The sequence below is a fragment of the Cynocephalus volans genome, chromosome 4 (genome assembly GCF_027409185.1).
Source record: "Cynocephalus volans isolate mCynVol1 chromosome 4, mCynVol1.pri, whole genome shotgun sequence".
Taxonomy (NCBI): domain Eukaryota; kingdom Metazoa; phylum Chordata; class Mammalia; order Dermoptera; family Cynocephalidae; genus Cynocephalus; species Cynocephalus volans.
Genome location: NC_084463.1, coordinates 8740875 through 8754129, shown reverse-complemented (window position 1 = coordinate 8754129; position 13255 = coordinate 8740875). Strand labels below are relative to the sequence as shown.

General features: G+C 38.6%; 1 protein-coding gene across 1 annotated transcript in view; it reads right to left on the bottom strand.

Annotated features, from left to right (window-relative positions):
- Window positions 1-99: 99 nt before the first annotated feature.
- The window catches only part of DLAT (dihydrolipoamide S-acetyltransferase), a 28369-nt gene continuing 15213 nt past the window's right edge, over window positions 100-13255 (bottom strand). The window contains exons 11-14 of the mRNA XM_063095644.1: window positions 11340-11455; window positions 2828-2990; window positions 2294-2430; window positions 100-1592 (exon numbers count right to left, since the gene is read on the bottom strand). Coding sequence (XP_062951714.1) covers window positions 1463-1592; window positions 2294-2430; window positions 2828-2990; window positions 11340-11455 — 546 coding nt within the window. The 3' untranslated portion in view covers window positions 100-1462. The remainder of the gene's footprint in view (window positions 1593-2293; window positions 2431-2827; window positions 2991-11339; window positions 11456-13255) is intronic.

Sequence of the window (13255 nt, the reverse complement as noted above, 5' to 3'; positions counted from 1 at the left end):
TGTAATAATGAACATTTAGAAATAGAATCACCAGTGAAACACTGCATTATTTCAGGGGTAGCTCCACATACTACATATACAAGGAAGCATTGGTCAGACTTATTTTAAATAGTCATAAATAATTCCAAACATTTATTAAAACACATCATTTCAATAGCAAGTCTGGAATCATGATGTTCCCAATTCATTTTTATCATCCTGATAGCACCTCCTCCTTCCCTCCAAAAGAAAGGCAAAACATAACGAAATGGAAAAAAGAATTTAGGCTGATAAGGTAGCAACCTTTTTTCTCTCCAACAGGATTTTAGGGCTTTCTTATTTTACATGAGACAATGCTGGAGTGGAAAAACACACAATGGTTTTTTATACACATTTAATTTTTCAACTTTATCCAAGTAGAAAGTACCATTTTGTTTGGGCATCATTTTTTAGCACTCCAAACTGTTCACCAATGATCTCCCCATCACACTCCTTTCTCTTCAAATAGGACTTGGTGATAAATGGACTTTGGCACATATCCAACTCTAGTAACCATATTTTACATATGTACACCTATTCCATATATATCCCATAATTATTTGGTAGAGTTTTCCAGAGTTATTTGAGTAATAAAGCTGTGATAATTTGTTTGCAGTTAACTACCAGTTAATGTTAGAGGGAAAATTCTATTTTCACAACTTCTGTTAAATTCTATAAGCATGTTCTTTTATTTGGAGGTTATTGTAGAATTCTGCTCTCAGAATTACACATTTAAGTTATTTGAATAAATACCCATATAAATTTTCAATTATACCAAGTCATCTGGTTTACATTTATGTCATCTCAAGAAGGGAAAACAACCACTTAGGGGTTCATAGAAAAGTAAACAAAGAACAACTGGTTGAAAAGGTCTTAGAAAATGTAGACTTTTAAAATTTCACTTATTTTCTGTGAAGTTCTCTACCCTTCCCATCCATGATAAACCGAGATCACGTAATAAAATTTAATTCAGGGTTAAATTTGAAAATCAAGCTTCAGTTCAAACAATTCCTCCCATGAGAACTAATTTTCCTGACTTCTCTTTCCCTAACATCTAAGCAAAACATTTTAGGCTATAAAATTTCAGAACTTCAAGGTTTCATCCAGGTTACTTTTACATACCTGTGCTTAGGGAACCACATTTCTGCCTATCCTACATTTCCTGGTGGAAGTACTTATCACCCAAAGGCTAAGATACATGTCTCTTGATGAGGAGTACAAAGCCTAAAATATGGTGTTATTAAATGTGCACAATATTTGGGTATAATTGGCATTAAAAAAAACTCAGTAATGCCTATTACAAATAACTTAACTGGAAAGACTCATAGATAAAAATAACTGGTTAACTTTAAAATAAAAAGAACCACCTATTTAATAACATATAAATATCTGGGTAAGAATGAACCAATGTGACCTGGGAGAGTCTAGAAATTCTAGGGTTAACTTATAACAACATGGTGATAGGTTTTTCAAGGTACTTTCTAAACTCAGCAAGCCACTGGGCTCCAACTGCTCCGTCCACAACCCGATGATCACAACTGAGTGTAACAGACATCATGCTAGCCACATCAAATCTAGAAAGAGATAAAAAAAATTATTAAGTGTTCTGAAAGCAATCACCGGATTTTAGCCAGTAACCACCCAAATGCCAACTCCTACTACCTTATAATCTCACCCAGATACTATTATTCTCGACCTACTGTTCACGTCCCCTATACTTTAAGCTCAGATTAACAGCTTAAAGAAACAGACACACCTGGAGCATGGGTCAGCAAACTACAGCCCATGGGCCAAATCCTGCCTTCTGCCTATTTTTATAAAAATAAAGGTTTGTTGGAATTCATATAGGTTTTGTTAATGCCTGCTTTCATACTACAATGGCAGAATTATTTGCAACAGAAAGCCTAAAATATTTTACTATATGACTCTGTAAGTGTACTGACCCCTCACCTGAGTAAATAAGGCTTCCCATCTTAAGTAGTATTAATTACATTTACTGAAATAAGAAAGATTGCTGCCCTGAGGAATTTCATTCTATACTTATCTCTCTTTTTTTTTTTTTGGTGGCTAGCCAATATGGGGATCCGAACCCTTTGACCTTGGTGTTACAACACTGTGCTCTAACTAGCTGAGCCAACCAGCCAGCCTGTATTTATGTCTGACTACCTGAAGCTCCAGTATACCATGCCAATAATTGTCTGCAAAACTGACACTCAAAAACAGGTGTAATAGAATGAAAATGAGCTTACAACTACGTCTTCGTTTTGGCACTTACCCTTTTTCATTATCTGCTGGAACCAGTTTATCCTCTGAAGCACCAATTGCCAGAATACATGCTTGAGGTGGGTTAATAATAGCAGAGAAATTCTTAATTCCAAACATTCCTAAATTGGAGATTGTGAAAGTGCCACCCTAGAGGAAAAAAGATTAAAAATAGACCACATTAATTGCTTATGAACACAAATCAGATAAAATGAGAAATGTTCTGTGCAAAGATAATCTTTTACTTTGCTTTAAGAAAGACCTGACGGTAATGATAAATGGTAATGGTAAAGAATGGTAAACATATTACCAAAAATATTCAGCCACTAACAATATGAACAAAAGTCGGTTGTGCTGGTTTTTACACACTTGTTAGAAAACATCTTATTTTCAGCTTTTGATATGTGACTCAGTTTTTCTTTATTTTCAAGACCTAGTGTCAGTAAGAATACATGGCAGAATCAAAAGGTGTAAAATGCAATACAAGTATTATGCTGACCTTAAAAATAACATAATCCTTAAAATTCAGAAGGTAATAATACCTTACCTGGAACTCATGTGGCTGTAGTTTACCCTCTCTTGCTTTGGTTGCTAAAGAAACAACATCATTAGCAATAGCTTCCAGTCCTTTTATATGTGCATTAAACACAATAGGTGTGATCAGTCCTGCAGGAGTACTGACAGCAACACTAACATCAACAACATGATTTCTGTTCAAAAAGAAAAAGAAATCGAAGTAATAAACAACACTGTTTATTAAGAGCCTATGTGCCACATTAAGCAAGAATATTGATATTTACTTCAAAAAAATTTTTATTTTTTTGGCAGCTGGCCAGTGCAGGGATCTGAACCCTTGACCTTGGTGTTATAACACCATTCTGTAACCACCTGAGCTAATCAGCCAGACTCTCAAAAATTTCAGAGCTGGTTTGCACTACTGTTTAGCCAGAGACATCTGTCCTGGTTTTTATATCCTTCTGTGCCCTCTCCTTGACTTGCATTTTTTAAAAATGAATGAGAAATGTGTCAGCAGGTTGGTTTCACACACATCCTCTAAATTCCCCCACCATCTGCCTTGACCAACACATGGGTATAGCTGGGTTTTAAAGCCCAGCAGTCAGTGAGAATTCAACCATCAGAAGTCCTTGAATTTTTGAGTGGAAGTGCACTGGCTGGAGGGAGGGAACTGCATCAAGAGTGGAGGGAGGGACCTACATCACTGGGAGAAACCGGAGTGCTCAGAATGTAGAGGTGGTAGTGCCTCAGAAGAACATAAAATTAGGATTCCCAGTCTTTTCTACACCAGGGGCCATTATGTATTGAGGTCCCATCTCAGAATATTTTTTTATCCCTGAAAATAAAATACTCAACTACAAAAAAATAAAATGAAACAAAAAACATACTGAAATTCAGTTATCAAACAATTTTTAAAAAACTGTGATATGTATACTTCCATATTAACTCAATAACAAGATCTTGTTGCAGTTATAATAATGGCTATCACATTGAAGTAGTGATGAGCAAAACAGTATTTTAAGATATATGCAACAACTACAATGTGATATGAAAATAACTGATTTTTACTGGTTACCAGCCACAAGTACTATTAACTTTGATTTGTTCTCTACATTTATAATGGGAAAAAATGATAAATTTCAGTAGAGTTTAGTGGAAAAAATGTGATTTTTTTCCCCCACCCAAGTTCAGAAACTCCTGAATTATATCCACACTCTCCTCTGGGGTCTGTGTAAGAGCCTCTGCTAAAGTGTTCTGCAATTGAGAAAAAGCTAAAACTTCACATGAAGGCACATGTCTGCCTCCAGAAAAAGAACTCCAGTTCTTCCTAGGCATAAGCTCTAGAATATTATGGGTACCAACCCCCCCTTTGCCCAAGCTGGTAGAAGCAGACTTCTGTCACTTGCATATATAGGGACCTGCTCTAAGACTACTACTTGTACAGTGTAAGACCCTTATCAGTTACCACAGCTGGGCTCCGGCCAAGATATCACCTAGCAAATACTGCTTTCTTGATTAAATTATCCTATTATTACAATATCGTTTGTTTAATAATCTTCCTCCTGAAAGAATAGGAATGGTATTTCCTATCTTGTTCACCGCTGAATCCAGCAAACAGTACCTGTTCAATAAATATTTGTTGAATGGCTGTATGAACAAATAAATGAAGGGCATTTGGTAAGAATTAATAAAGTCATAGAACTTGCCCTGCATCCTTGATCCTTTCATCCAAGTAGTGCTTTCTTCAGATATTCTTAACAGTAGATGGCTCTCACTTCACATCTACCTTCATGGCTACTTAAAACACACACATACACACACACACACAAATAACAAGTATTGCTGAGGATGTGGAGAAACCGGAACCCTCCTCAACTGTTGGTAAGAAGGTAAAATGGTGTAATCACTTTGCAAAATAGTGTGGAAGTTTCTCAAAAAATTAAACATGAATTTACCCTATGACCCAGCAATTCCATTCCTAGGAATCTACCCAAGAGAAATGAAAACATAGGTTCACACAAGGAATTGTACACAAACGTTCATAGCAGCATTATTCACAATAGCAAAAAAAGGGAAACAACAAAATGTCCATCAACTGGTGAATGCATAAACAAAATGTGGTATACTGATAAAAGTAAACACTATTCAGCAATAAAAAAGAACAAACTACTGATACATGCTACAACATGGATGAGTATCAAAATACATTCCATTAAATGAAAGAAACCAGATGAAGAAGACCACATATTTTATGACCCCATTTCTATAAAAGGTTTGGAATAGACAAATCTATAGAGACAGACAACAAGACATATTGTCCAGGTGATAAAAGTAGGAGCAGGAATTCACTGTAAAAATGGGTATGCATGATCTTTGTGGGGGAGATGAAAATTTCTAAAATCAGACTACAGTAAAGACTGCACAACTCTGTAAATTAAACAAAAATCATAAAACTGTATACTTAGAGCAGATGAATTTTATAAATTATAGCAAATTAAGCTTTAAAAAAAACGTGCCTGTATGCCAGTCATAGAAAGGAATGAGAGATATATAATAAACTATCCCTGCCTTCAGGATGCTTACAATCTATATAGGGAGATGAACTACCTACATACATAAAAAATTAGAAAGTGAAACCAGTACATAATATTTGTTGCATTAATGAATGTGCCAAATGAGTAATATATACAATATTCAGGCGAGGGAGAACTTACTTTTGCCTTACATAGTACAGAGGTAGAATCTGAGCTAGAGTTTACAGATAGTTACGATTTCAACAGATAGGATGTGGTACGGTTCAAGAGTAGTTTTTAGTCTTGGTTCAGGTAGCTGGAATTCAAGTCTTGGCTCACCATTTACTAGCTATGTGATGTTGGGCAGCTATCTGTGTGTCAGTTTCCTCATCTGTGAAATGGAAATAATGGTACCTATTTTACAAGGTTCTCATGAGAATTAAATAAAATAATGAATACAATTGCTGAAACACTCATTAAATATCAGGGCACTTCAAAACGTTCATGGAAAAATTCATATTATCCTTTTTTTTAAAAATTTTTTTATTTTATCGATATACATTGTGGCTGATTATTGTTGCCCATCACCAAAACCTCCCTCCCTCCTCCCTCCCCCCCACCAATGTCCCCTCTGTTTGCTTGTTGTATCAACTTCAAGTAATTGTGGTTGTTATATCTTCCATATTATCCTTTAATTCTGGTTTTCCATGAACTTTTCTTTTTTTCTTGTGGCTGGCTGGTAATGGGGATCCAAACCTGTGATCTTAGCGTTATCAGGCTGTACTCTAACCAACTGAGCTAACCGGCCAGCCCCTCCACAAACTTTCTGAAGTACCCTCGTATTAGCTGCTGTGATGATGATAATCATCATAATAATAATGTGGGAAAGGAATGCATCTAAAAACAAGGAAAGGGAAAGCCCACGCAGCATCCTAGAATAAGAGAACTGAAAGGCATGTTTAGTGATAGTGGCTTACCCAGATTGGCACAAGAAAAAGAAGGTTTTACAGAAAAGTAATTGCAGAAAACAGGCCTTGACTGAATTATGGAAAGATTTGAATGTCATAAGAAGCAAAGCTACTTCTGCTCAGGTACCAGATAGCTATCCATGAGTCAGTGGTATGGACAGTGCTGAAGATAGGAAGACTGATTTAAAGTCTGTTTTGTGGGTTCAATGAATGGTGGCCCCCTAAAAGATAAGTCTATGTGTTAATCCCCAGAATTTATCAATGGGACCTTATGGGAAATAAGTCTTTGGGGGTATAATTAGGATCTTGAGATGATATTATCCTGGATTATCTGAATGGCCCTAAATCTACTGCCAAATGTCCTTAGAAGACACAGACACAGAGGAGAAGTTCACATCAAGATGGAGGTAGATTCATTCACAGCTTCTTGCAGGTAAGGGGAAAAAAAACAACAAAGGAAAACAAAATAAAAGATGGAAGTAGAGACTGAAGTTACACAACCACAACCAAAAAATTCCTGGAGCCACTAGAATTGGAAAAATCAAGGAATAACTCTCCCCTAGAGTCTTTGGATGGAACACAGCTCTGCTGACACTCTGATTTTGGACTTTTGGCCTCCAGAACTGTGACAGAGTAAATTTGTTTCAACCCATCCAATTTTGTAATTCAGAACAGCAACCCTAGGAAACTGTACAGTTTACAAGGAATATTAGACCCTCACATGTTCTCCAAGAACGGAGTGACCAAAGAAAAAGTTCAAACTAATACATTACCCAATAGAGTTCTCTTGGGGCGTTTCAGAAAGAATTCATGATGAGGGCTTCCAGGCAAGACGGTGGAAGAGATGGTCCCCAGTGTCACTCTCTCCCACAAATCAACCAATTTACAACTATTAAACAGCAATGACAGCCAAGTTGGGGCAGCTAGAGCTCAGGGTAAAGGAGGGGAGACCTGCGAAGTTCACGAAGGCAGGAAAAGCCACGATGAGAGAAAGAAAGGATTGCTCCCACCATTTTGAGCCCCGGCTGCTTCAAGTCTGGAGCTGGTGAGCACACGGAGCAAGAGCTGAAAAGCTGCAGCTGTGCCCTTCCTATGAAGTTGTTTGGAGGTGGCAGGGGAGAAGAGGGTCTTGCTGGTCCCCTAGGCCAGCAAGACCACTAACAGGGGTCCTGTGGACCCACAAAGCAGTGAAGAGTCACAGACAACAGAAAGAAGGAGCCACTCAGAGGCTAGTGAGACATCACAAGGGACCAGCACATGGTCCATCCCATGGGAAGTGTTTAGAGTGCAGGCGGTGGGGGAGAGAAACCCACCAGGGAAACATTGGGGCACAGCATGGACAGTTGATCTACCCTCCAATCAGCGCAGGACCACTCAGTGGAGACTGGTCAGGAATACAGGACTGCAGGGGGGGTGCAGTTTTCTGAAAAAGACTCATGCCCAGACTAGAGTTTCCACACAATCCAGGTGGACCAGACCTCACAAGACACATAAGTACCTAGGAGGTCAACAATTAAAACCTGAGCTGCACAAAAAGCTTTCCCCAAGCAATCAGCAGCAGTGAGGCAATTTAGCTTAGCTGAACTACAGGGCTCAAGTACTGGTCTCCACAGGAAGTTTGATATTAAGAAGTAAAGGTCTAACACCACCAAATAACACATATAAAACCTAGAAGGACCAGAAGCCCCCTGGGTTCCCAACCTAGGGTGGGGGGAGGGCTGAGGGCCTTAGCAACATCTGCAACCAGTCCAGCAACGACCACCAAGCTGCCGCAGGACGTGCCCTGGGCTCCCGAGCATCCTGGCTCAGGAGCCCAGGGCAATGAGGGGCCACGGGCCTCAACCGCAACCCCCTCACTGACATCCACAACCAGCCCAGCAATGACCACTGAGCCACTACCAGAGTGCCCTGGGTCCCTGAGCGGGGGCAGTGGGGGACTGAGGGCCTCAGCAATGCCCCCCAACATCCACAAGCCCAATGACAACCACCAAGCTGCTGCTGGTAGCACCCTGGGCTCCTGAGCTGGAGTGGTGGGGTGCCAACAGCCTCTGCTATGCCCCTGACATCCACAACCAGCCCAGCAACAACCACCAAGCTGTTGCAGGAAGCACCCTGGGCTCCAAAACCAGGGCAGTAGGAGACTGAGGGCTTTAGCCACACTGCACTGACGTCTGCATCCAGCCCAGCAACAACCAAGCTGCCATGGAAAGCCCCCTGGTCTCCCCTGCCAGAATAAGGTGGGTGCCACAGACCTCGATCATGCCTCCCTTCTTTCTCCTCTTCCCACCCTATTTCCCTTCCCCTTCCTTTCTTCCCCTCCTCCTCTTCCCCTCCCCCTCAACTGCACCACAACAACATCCTGCAATGAGGCATGGAACTGGGGGAAGCTGAATCCAGCCACAACTAGGCAAGCTGCCGCCATCACCTCGGGCCTCAACCAGGAGCCTGAGTCATGGAACCAGCAGAAACCAAGCCCAGCCACACCCAGGTAAAGAGCACACCAAAAACATCATTTCCACATGGAAAGCCCACCATAAACATCACAATTGCCATGGCTGCCGCAAAAGCAGCTAGTCTCTATAGCAGCAGTCACAGCCAATATACCACCATGCAGACGGTACGTCAGAATCAACTGCACTGACACAAGGAGAGGCACCAGTGGAGACCAAAAGAAAGAAAAAAAGAGGTCCTCTCTCTCCAAAAAGCACACTCCAGAGTAATAGAAGAAGTACATAATTTATGTTAATAGGGGAGGATTTGATCACACCTGTCTCAGTACTGGACAGATCATCTAGGCAATAAACCAAGAGAGGAACAGTTAATCCGTCAGATGGAGAGAACAAATCTATGGTTATTAGAGGCAGGAGGTGGAGTGGGACGTGGGGGATTGGAGAAGGGGCATAAAGAATAAGTATGATTTGTAACAGTGAATATGCTAATAAAAAATAAGTTAAAAAAAAATTCATGACTACAACAGATCCCCCTTATTTGAGGGAGATAGGTTCTACGAACCCCAGTGGATGCCTGAAATGGTGGATAGTACCAAACCATATATATAATATATACTTTCATATATATACCTATGATAAAGGTAAATTTAAAGTTAGGCACAGTAAGAGACTTACAACTAATAACAGAACTATTATAAAAATATACAGTAATAAAGTTATGTGAATGTGGTCTCTCTCTTTCAAAGTACCTTAATATTTTTCAGACCACGGTTGACTTCAGTTAACCGAAACCACGAAAAGTGAAACTGAGTAAGAGGGAACTACTCTACATAGAAAACTAACCCACCCCCCGCCTTTTAGACAATCATTAAAATCAGTTTAGTATTCATGGTATATACTACATGTTTTAGTCATACACAATTATTTTCATAGGCATAAAAATATTAATACTGAAAACAGATTTAATCCAAATTTGTGCCATAATGGGAAAGTGTGTGTGTGTGTGTGTGTGTGTGTGTGTGTGTGTGTGTGTGTGTGTGTGTGTGTGTGTGTGTATGAAAGGTATAACAAAGCTAAATCTTAATATTCTTCAATATAAAATCAGTTGACTTTTACTTCTAGGAAGTATAAAAAATGCAAAATCCATAGTAGGCAATAGAAAAATATTATTTAGAAATCTGAGGGTAAATGCCAGAAGAAACAACAGTTCAAAAGTTGTGTTGGCCTCTTGGGAGTGGACCTCAGATTAAGAGTCAGAGTATGTAACTGTAAATCACAGAGCAATATTCCAACCTGTGTACTATTATTTTAATAAAAACGAAATTGATAATTGTGGTATATGAAATATATTTGGTCTTTGTCTCTGAGCTCCTATAACCCCTAGAATTTCTTGAGTGATAGGAGTATCTTTTGTTATTCATAATGAGCCCCTTTGATAATTCCTGAGTTTATGCTAACGAGGTAACTTAGGGTGGAGCCCCTAGATAACCTCAGGATGGGGTCAGTCACCAGATCAGAGGGTTGGAACTATCAGTCACACCCATCAACCTCAGAGAAAGAGTGGGTAGAGAGAGATCTGGACATCAAGCTCTGTGAAAACTCTTGAACAAGATTTGATGAATTTCCAGGACGCTGAACATGTGGAAGTGCTGGGAGGGTGGTGCACCCAGGGAGAACACAGAAACACCCCACCCCACCCTTAATACCTGGCCATATCCATCTCTTCATCTGCTGTTCATATATCCTTTGTAATAAATCAGTAAACACAAATAAAAGCTTCCCTGAGTTCTGTGAGCCATACCAGAAAATTAATCAAACCTAAGGAGGGGGTTATGCGAACCCTGGTTTGCAGCCAGTTGGTCAGAACTGAACTGAATTGAAAGACACCCCACTGGTGTCCACAGAAGAACTGATTGCCTGACTGCCTCCCACCCCCGCCAACACACACACAACATCTGGTTACAGAAGTGCTTCTGTGAATATGTGAAAATACAGTAGAAAAGAAAAAAGTTTTTTTTTTTTCCTTTCGGAGTAATAATAATATAAAAGCATCTACAGAGTAGAAAGGATCTAGGCTAAGGACTCAGAATCTGGTTCCTATCACAGTTCTGATACTTACTAACTTATTAACTCAGGGCAAGTTACTTAACTCACTTAGCCTCAGTTTCTTCATCTAGAAAATAAGAGTGAAAGCACTTAAATAATAAGGATTATATGAGATAACATGAAACACACAGAGAACCATGCCAGTCACATGCTATCATAATATTAACAAATACTGTTTTCAATTTTGCCTCTAAAGTTCAGCATAACTCACTGGTGAACAAAAATTAAGTATTTAACTCTGTTTTGTTAGAGTTCTTATCAGCTTAATTATACATACTTTTACACTAATCTCTGTTTCCTGAACTCATACAAAGAATTTGTAGCCTTTACTAACTAAATTTAGCATTATCTCACGAATAGTTTTGTGTTGTTTTTAAATTACTTCACCTATGGAAGTCATCTCTTCCTCTGTACTCCATTTCTCCTTAACCCTTAAACTCCTAGTTACATATTAGACAACACAAGAAAACTGCTGATGGATATGTACATTCCCCAGTTTTACTTACTGTCTTATTACTGTGTCCATCCAAGAAGAATTTGCTTCAGGAACTTTTAAACATGCCAAAGCTGAAGCTTTTATGATGAAGTCATTGACAGAAATTTTGCTTCTCCCTTCTAACATCTGTAAAGACAAGAAACCATTGTAGTTCTAAAAACTCTCTCTTCAAAGACTGAAACTGTATAATCTTGAGAAAGGAAGGAGGGGGAAGAGAATATACAAATGCCCTGAGGTGCAAAGGATAAAATAAAATCAAAGTTGTTTCTTTCATCTTATTTAATGTAGGTCTTTATAGTTACGTTTCCTGCTACGCACTGCTTTAGCTGTATCCCATAATTATGACATGTGTTGTCTTCATTTTCATTCATCTCAACAAAAACAAAATTTGGTTCTTTGAAAAGATCAACCAAATGTCAACTACAACCATGAATGTTGTTAGACCAAGGAAAAGACTCAAATTTTTAAAACCAGGATTAAAATAGGGGACATACCTATCTATTTTCCAGAAATAAAAAGGATTTCCTGTATAGGGAATACTATGAACAACATATGCCCACAACATATGCCCAGGGCTGGCCTGTGGCTCACTTGGGAGAGTGTGGTGCTGATAACACCAAGGCCACAGGTTCAGATCCCTATATAGGGATGGCCAGTTAGCTCACTTGGGAGAGGCATGATGCTGGCAACAGCAAGTCAACGGTTAAGATCCCCTTACCAGTCATCTTTAAAAAGAAAGAAAGAAAAGCCTAGACTCAAGTGGCTTCACTGGTAAATTCTATGACATTTAAAGAAGAATTAATATCAATTTTTCACAAACTATTCCACAAAACAGAAGAGCAAAGAACACTTCCCCACTCATTTCTATGTGTCCATTATCAGCCTAAAACCACAACTAAACATATTACAATAAAAAAAAAACTACACACTAGTAACTCTTATGAATATAGATACAAAAATCCTCAACAAAATAATAGCAAACAAAATCAAGCAATACATATAAAAAGGATCATTCACCATGAGCAAATGGGATTTAACCAAGGAATCCAAGGTTCGCTTAACATCTAAAATTCATTTGATGTAATAATGTCCTAATAGCATACAGGACAAAAACCACATGACTATCTCAAAAGACACAAAAAGAGCATTTGACAAATTTCAATACCCTTTTTCATGATAAAAAAACATTCAGCAAACTAGGAATAGGAGAGAACTTAGTCAACCTGATGAAAAAATAGATCTAGGAAATCTCACAACTGTCATCAGATTTAATGGTCAAAGATTTATTCCCCCTAAGATCAAGAACAAGACAAGGATGTCCAGGGCTGGCCAGTTAGCTCAGCTGGTTAGAGTGCTGTGTTGTAACACCAAGGTCAAGGATTCAGATCCCCATACCCACCAGCCGCCAACAACAACAACAACAACAACAAAAAGACAAGGACGTCCACTCTTGCCATTCCTATTCAACATTGTATTAGAAGTGCTAGCCAGAGAAATTAGGCAAAAATAAAACGCATCCAGATTAGAAAGGAAAAAGTAAAACTATCTCTATTTGCAAATGACATGACCTTATACAAAGAAAATCCTAAGGAACCCACTAAAAAACTATAGGAACTAATAAATGAGTTCAGCAAGGCTGCAGGATACAAGATCAAAAACAAACATAAAAAAAAAGAAATAGGATACAAAATCAATATACAAAAATTAGTTGTATTTCTATACAGTACAATAGCAATTAACAATCTGAAAATGAGAGTTAGAAAACAATTCCATTTACAATAGTATCAAAAAGAATAAAATACCTAGAAATAAACTTAACAAAAAAAGTGTAAAACACTCTAAAAACTATAAAAATTGTTGAAAGAGATTAAAGAAGACCTAAGTAAATGTACGGGCATCCCATGATCATGGATGGGAAGACTTAAT